Genomic DNA, 7,518 nt, shown 5'->3' on the forward strand with positions numbered 1-7,518 from the left:
CACGCATGGATGAAGACGCCTTCCCGGCCTTGTCAGCATCCGCCCTATACACCAACCCGAGTCGTCCACACACCACATCAACGGACCCGAAGCCAAAGAGGCGAAAGCAAAAGCCAAGACTCGGCTTTCCTCTCGCTCGCTGCTCGCTGCTCTCTGCTCTAGGCCGCGCGCAGGGCACACGCTTCTCCTCACTCCCCCGCCTCTCGTCGTGCCTCCATCGAGGCGAGCTGCTTCCAGCCGGCCAGGCAGACAGAGAGTGAGCCACCCCTGCCCGGGACCAGAGGAGAAAGAAGGCAGGCAGGGCGAGATGGCGGGCGCGCTGGGCGTGAAGGCGACGCCCTTCACCTACGCGGCGCACGCGCTGGGCGCGGCAGCGGCGGCCATGGTGCTCGTCTGGTGCATCCACTTCCGCGGCGGCCTCGCCCTCGAGGCCGTCAACAAGAACCTCATCTTCAACGTGAGTCGTCGCTCTGTTTTCTTCTTCTTCTTTTCCCCTGTTGCAAACCGCCCCCGTCGGATAGGCACAGGCTTACCATCGCTTCAGTTGCAAGTCACATCACCGTGGAAGCTTTAGGGACAGAGAGAATTATTCGGTATACCTCCCTTGAGGTTGTAGGGAAATATTATTCTTCACCCCGGCCCCGTATCACATGAATAGCCTCGCCTCAGCTCTGGCTTCGAGCTGTTGGTTTCTTGGCTTGTGTCCGATTGATTCACTGTGCTAAAACGTCTTACATTTAGAAACGGAGGTGGTAAACTGAACTGTTAAAACATCTTACGTTTTGGAACAGAGGTAGTGGTATCTAGGGGAGAACCATGCTCGAAATGGGGATCGGGGGGACAAGCAAAAATGCTGCAATTGAGAAATTCAACTGCTCTTGAATCTCGATTGCCCTGCAGCTAGCTCATGTTCCTTGTCAATGAATGTTCTGGCACTTGTAGATCAGAATTTAATTGGACCCAATAAAATAGCGGTGAGACTTCAAAGCGTGATAAGATTGGACAGAGCACGTGGAAAGCCATCCTTATCCTCAGATTTATATTTCGGGTACTAGTGCAAGTTTTTGCACAGGAGCCTAATTAAATTCTCTGCCCTCTTGCCTGTCAGTCCCGAAAGGATCACTGAAAAACCCAGACTGGGTTGATTGATGCTGTTTAAATTAGGATTTATGGCCGTAGTGTGGCATAATTTAACTTAATTGCCGTTGTTATTTCGAGACCATCAGTTCAATTGTTCATATTTTTCTTGTGCTGTAAAATGCAGGTTCACCCCGTTCTTATGCTGATCGGCTTCATTATCCTTGGCAGTGAAGGTAAGGCTAAAGAACCGTACAAGAATTCCCTGATCTTTTTTTGCCTCTGTCGGTGGTACTGTACAGTGTACACATCTACTAGAACACAGATCGGTTTATTCTCTCAAATAATCCGTCCTGGCAGCTATAATGGTCTACAAGGTATTTCCGGGACTGAGCCACGACACGGCCAAGCTGACCCACCTGATCCTCCACGCGATCGCCATCGTCCTCGGCGCCGTCGGGATCTACTGCGCCTTCAAGTTCCACAACGAGAGCGGGATCGCTAACCTCTACAGCCTGCACTCCTGGCTCGGGATCGGAGCCATTTCTCTCTACGGAATCCAGGTAACTCGAACCGGCCGTTGCCATGGCCTGCGCATGCAGGATTTTGCAGAGTTTTCTTCCGGCGGATCGGCTAATGTAAGGTGTGCTCGATCTGCAGTGGATATTTGGGTTCGTGACGTTCTTCTTCCCCGGCGCGGCGCCGGACGTGAGGCGCGGGGCTCTGCCGTGGCACGCGCTCTTCGGGCTCTTCGTCTACGTGCTCACGCTGGCCACGGCGGAGCTCGGGTTCCTGGAGAAGATGACGTTCCTGCAGAGCTCCGGGCTCGACAAGTACGGCCCGGAGGCGCTCCTCGTCAACTTCACGGCCCTCGTCGTCGTGCTCTTCGGTGCCGCCGTGGTCGTCGCTGCCGTCGCTCCCGCGGCTAAGGTGGAGGAGCCGGAGGGATATGCTCCGATCCCAGTCATCGGGTAGGAGCATCCTAGTACTACGTGGCTACGTGCTACTAATCGTCGAAGTCGAACGTCCAGAAGCGAGACCGCGTGTGCGATTGGTTTCACGAGATCGGGTGTAAACACCAAGATCTATCCGTGCACACGATCCCGATCGATCGATGAACAGTAATCTGGCTGACGCACTGTTGCACCAAACGCCAGAGTTTGATCTGTCAATAGCGATGCGTGTACCGCAGGCGGACCTACGAAACAACAAATATTTCAGAATACATGCTCGTTCATGATGCACACGTACATACATACGCTGCTGCTGCGTCGGTCCAACTACAAGATTCTCTACGTATAATGCGTCCGTGTTGGCAGAATCTACAGCAACTCATCCGCCCACACACACAGCGTGCTGGCGCCAGGAATAATGCGTTTCCAGGTGCCGTTGGATTGCCTCTTTCCATACAGATCATCGCTCCATTTCTAAAGTCTAAACCCCTTCCTTGTCCAAAGACAAAGCACGCAGGCACTTTATCAAGGAAAAAGCAGTGCATGAATACGATGTAGCTAGCCCACACACGGAAGTGTGCAGTTTTATAAACATTTTTGCGTCGCTTTGCTAGTCGCGATGAATGATGGAACGGCTGAGAGGAAAAATCTTGAGAAGGTGCCAGAACAGGTTGGCCCAGGTGGTGCGCAGCGCAGCTGAAAACAACCCTCACTCGCCTCCAAGACCTCATTAGTTAATCAAGGCCAGCAAAGCCATCAAAGCATAAGATAAGCTCACAGGGATTCGGAGGCATGAAGTATACTAGAGCCTAATCCGAACAGCGGTTGCTTGTGGCTGCAACGTCTGGAGCGCATCGCCTCGTTAATCTGAATAGAAGGAGAAAAATATACAAGGGTGAATTCCTGTATGCCACTCAAAACTTGTCCGTATCCGCATATGCCATTGGAAATTTCCCTCTGTCAAATATGCCACCGAAAATTTGCACCGCGTACAGATATGCCACTATAGCCAGTTTGACCGTTAGTTGACTGTCAAGTGGAAGGTGAAAAGACGATTTTGCCCCTGGATGTTCTTGTGCACTGCAGCACCAACTTTATCGATCCAGTACTGTAGCGTTCGATGCACTGCGCAGAATACTTTCATGTCCAGTACTGGAGCAACTAGTGCAGCGGGCGACGTACTGTAGTAACAATTACTGTAGTGCATGATTTTTTTTTAAATGTGTCCTTCTATATTGCGAACAATTTTTAATAATATATTTCTTAAAAGTGAAATTACTGCGACGGAGCCTGTGTTGCCAACAATTTTTTTTAAAGTGAACAAAATTTGGAAAAACTAGGTGGCACAGTTTTAAAAAAATCGCGTGCTACAGTAATTGTTGCTACAGCAGGCTCCGTCCCATATTGCGAACAATTTTTTTTAAGTCAACAAAATTTGAAAAAAGTGGGCGGTACAGATATTCACATTTTTTAAAAGTGGGCGCTACAGTGCATCAGACGCTGCACTGTCGCTCTATTACTACAATGTAGGTCAGGGGCAAAATTGTCTTTTCACCTTTCACTTGACGGTCAACTAACAGTCAAACTAGCCATAGTGGCATATCTGTACGCCGTGCAAATTTTCGATGGCATATTTGACAGGAAAATTGGCAATGGCAGATGGAGGTACGGGCAAGTTTTGAATGACATATATGGAATTCATCCAATATACAAACATATGTGCATATGTGGGTGGAAAGGAATGAACAGGAGCATGAGATGGACGGAATTGGTGGATTTCTACATTTGAGACACGCGTCGCTTTCGAACTCGATACCCCGCGATGCGTCCAACGCCCCAGAGGCCCGCGGCGACGTCGACGCACGATTTTAAAACCTCTGCCCGCACACAGCTTGCATGACTCGACCGTCTTCCTCAGTCTCATAGAGGATGCTAGAATTAGGCTGATTCAGAAGCAGTAGAAATGTAGAATGTTATGCTGAAGAGAGAAAACAGTACGTCCTAGTATGTCTTACGACGTTATATTCCTCCTTTTGTTTTCATGCAGTAACTTGTTTTTACTAGCCACTGTCAGTCCAGTCTGATTGAACGGCGTGAAAATGAAAATGAGATGACATGACTCTGACAGTATGTACTCCCACTGTAATGAAATATAAGAGCGTTTAGATCACTTTACGAAAGGAGTATCACAAATTTTCAAACAAAAAACAAGTAGATTTTTGTATAAGGGTTTGTCTACATCATATCTACTCCCTTCGTTCTAAATTACTCCTCACAGAAGTAGATGTATCTAGAACTACAATACATCTAGATACATCCATACCTGCGACAAGTAATTCGAAACGGAGGGAGTAGATGTGTTTCAGCAAAGCTGTTTGTATAATCCCGACTACTCCAGGTACATACGTGCGGACGACGTAACGCAGAGCGCCAAGTAAGATCCACTTGGTTGTAGGGCGATAATCCTGGCCGTTGCCAATAATTGGACGGCATGGTAGCTGTGGCTGTCTGCCCTCACCAGCAAAGCATCTTCTGTTCCTGTCCATTTCCCTGCTAAGTCCAATGCTATATGCTTTGGACAGTTGCCTTATATTCAACAGTTAGAGGATTTAGTTGCTCAGCTGTTAGAATCTTTGGTTTAGTTATTTAGGTTCCTGTAGCATCCGATCGCAAACGGTTTGACAGCTTCGAATTTTTATGATTTTCTTTCACGAGGATGACGGAGTTTCTGTGGCGGCAAGATAGAAAATGAGAAACGCCGGCAGGACATGGCATAGCAACAAATTTTGTGTAGGAAATGAGTCCTATGTACCTGTGGAGAATCTCCGTCCATCTTTATTAGTCCCCTATATAATTTATGCTCAATTTTGATCAAAGATCTAACTGACAAAATGATAATGCATGCCAATATAAATTATATTGTTGGATTCGTATTTGAACGTAGTTTTTAATGATATAACTTTTTATGATATGCATGAACATTTTGTTAGTTAAATTTATGATTAAAATTTGACACAGATTACAATAAAGACTAATAAACCAGTACGAAGGTAGTAGTAGCTACGACTACTGTGGCTTTCCCGAAAACGCGTGTAGCGAAAATTTCAATCAACGAGACACGCTCGAGGTAGTATATGTGACCAAGACATGTATACACTGACAAGTGTACTTGGACTGGTGTAAGAAGACAGAATACGAGGATTTGCAGTACGGCACGGGGTCGGTTCTGCTCGACACTGCAAATCATGAATTAGACAATATAAAATCAAATAAAAACAACAATACATATGAAAGCTAAATGTTTTAACATCGTATAATAAAATTATTATCTCAAAAACAACAAATGTTCCAATCCAAATAACAAATGGTTCAAAAAGTATTACAATAACAAATTGTCTGAAATTAAAAAATGTTCAAATCGCACATGAAAACAATAGATCAAATTAATAAAATGAGAGTCTACTGCTTATACAATTGCTATTGATGCTTAATGAGATCATTGCGGAGCTGCTGGTGTTTGTCATGGTCTTCAATCTGCCGGTAGGTCTAAATAAATGCATTGATTTCAATAGGTTTCTGGTAGACTTGACATGGCTACCAATATTGTCACAGAAAGACTCCAAGTTTAAATCTCTCTCATTCTCGGTGATCATATTGTGTAGAATTATACATGCAGTTATGGTATTTGAGAGGGATTTCTTATCCCAAAAGCAAGCAGGACCTCAAACAGTGGCAAACCGAGCTTGCAACACATCAAATGCCCTTTCAATATCTTTTCGGTGTGCTTCTTGTGCTTGGGCAAAAAAATAGTTTGCTTTTCGCCTACCAACTTACTAATTTTCTTCACAAATGTTGCCCGGCAAGGATAAATACCGCCGGCAAGATAATACCCATGGTATAATCATATTTATTGACCGCGTAGTTGCAAGCCAAAGCATTTTCACCAGTAAACTGCGCAAAAAGTTGTGGCCTATGCAATACACTGATATTAATGAGAGACCCCGGTAACCCAAAGAAGCAATGCCAAATCGACAAGTCATGTGAAAAAATGGCTTCGAGTACAATAGTTGGTTTGCATTGATATCCGGTGTACTGCCTAGCCCAAGGCTTTGGATAGTTCTTCCAGTTCCAACGCGTGCAATCCACATTCCCAAGCATGCCCACTGTCCTCTTGCTTCGTTCATCGCCATTTTTTTGTCCTCATTAGGAGCTCGGGGGTACTCGGGACCAAATATCCGGATTAATGTCTTTGCAAATACCCGCACTAAGCCATCCCTAAGAATTTGTGTGGTCATTATTAATTTTTTGAAAAAAAAATCTTCACAACGTACAGTGTTTATAACCTATTTTTCTCTGAAGCTGTGGGGTAAGAGGACTTGGCAAATTTGAACCCTCAAACACCCACAGATGCGGTCGAGCGTGTTCACGGACACTTAGTGGTCAAGCCTTAAATTTCCCTTCTCACAACCGGTCACCTCAATTAGCATACCTCGAATCCATACAAACTCATGCAACTACGTAAACGACGCATTACACATATTGTCCGGCTACTACAACATAAGATGCCATTGGATTACCAAAATTTGGCATGTTTGGCTGTGGTGGAGGAGATTATCCACGGCTGCCCTTGCCCTTCCCGGTGTCATTGTCGTCCTTCTCGCGAAAGTACCGGTCGAAGACGCAGTTGGGATCGAGCCGGATCTACTCGTCGCCGTCGCTGTCCGACCCGCTGTCCTCCCTCTCCTCCTTGGGTGGTAGTCCGACCATGCCACAGACCGCCTGATTCTGCTATCGGGTGATGGCTTTTCCTCCTCTGCGGCCACCCACGCCGCCGCATCAGCCGCCTCCGCCGACACCATGTCGACAGCGAGGCGGGCCTCCGTCGCCCTTATCCTTTCCTCCCCACGGCGGGCACACCGACCCGGTGATGCGGAAGGGAAGATTTGAAGGCTCCATCGGGCATGCCCACGGAGTGCCATTCCGGAGAAGGACAGAGATCGCCGGGCGGCAGTTTGGGTGACGGAGTGGAGTGGAGTGAAGTGGCTAGGGTTTGATTTGATGAAAGGATGAAGAGGAATATATGTGGGGTCAGATGGGCCAGCGTGGTCCAATTCCGATGTGGCGGACACTCTCGGACGCCCCGTAACAGCCACATATTTGGGCTGGATATGAAGTTTGCCAGCTAACCCGGACGTTGAGTCCCATTTAAGTGACCTCTCAATGATCGGGCCATCCGTCCGGATGTTTTAAGACGAGTTTAGGGTGCCCTACATTGTAGATGCTCTAAGGCCAACTCCACCGCGCGACCCCATCCTGTCCGGCCCCGTCCGTTTGGGGTAAAACGGACAAATCGGACGGCCCAGCGCGGGGGAGCAAACGGACTTTTGTCCGTTCTGTGTCCGCTTTCGACCCATCCGCGGCCCAAGTTTGCGCCGCTTTTGGGGTGAAACGGGCGCCACGCGGACACGCGGGCCATCCGCGCGTGTCC

At 47.6% G+C, this 7,518-nt stretch overlaps 1 protein-coding gene across 1 annotated transcript; it reads left to right on the plus strand.

The window, feature by feature from the left end:
• The first annotated feature begins 45 nt into the window (after nucleotides 1-45).
• On the plus strand, nucleotides 46-2,302 carry LOC123189786 (probable ascorbate-specific transmembrane electron transporter 2). Its single transcript, XM_044602275.1, has 4 exons — nucleotides 46-457; nucleotides 1,265-1,313; nucleotides 1,438-1,640; nucleotides 1,738-2,302. The coding sequence occupies exons 1-4, from the start codon at nucleotides 308-310 to the stop codon at nucleotides 2,050-2,052; spliced, it is 717 nt and encodes a 238-aa protein (XP_044458210.1). The 5' UTR covers nucleotides 46-307; the 3' UTR covers nucleotides 2,053-2,302.
• The last annotated feature ends 5,216 nt before the right edge of the window (nucleotides 2,303-7,518 follow it).

This window comes from Triticum aestivum, chromosome 2A (genome assembly GCF_018294505.1).
Source record: "Triticum aestivum cultivar Chinese Spring chromosome 2A, IWGSC CS RefSeq v2.1, whole genome shotgun sequence".
NCBI classification, from domain to species: Eukaryota; Viridiplantae; Streptophyta; class Magnoliopsida; order Poales; family Poaceae; genus Triticum; species Triticum aestivum.

What these genes read in the sequence shown, in the direction of transcription:
- LOC123189786 (XM_044602275.1), top strand. Translation starts at nt 308, where the DNA reads ATGGCGGGCGCGCTGGGCGTGAAGGCGACGCCCTTCACCTACGCGGCG. An exon ending in ACAAGAACCTCATCTTCAAC is followed by an intron (nt 458 to 1,264) that starts GTGAGTCGTCGC and finishes TGTAAAATGCAG; the next exon opens with GTTCACCCCGTTCTTATGCT. An exon ending in CATTATCCTTGGCAGTGAAG is followed by an intron (nt 1,314 to 1,437) that starts GTAAGGCTAAAG and finishes CCGTCCTGGCAG; the next exon opens with CTATAATGGTCTACAAGGTA.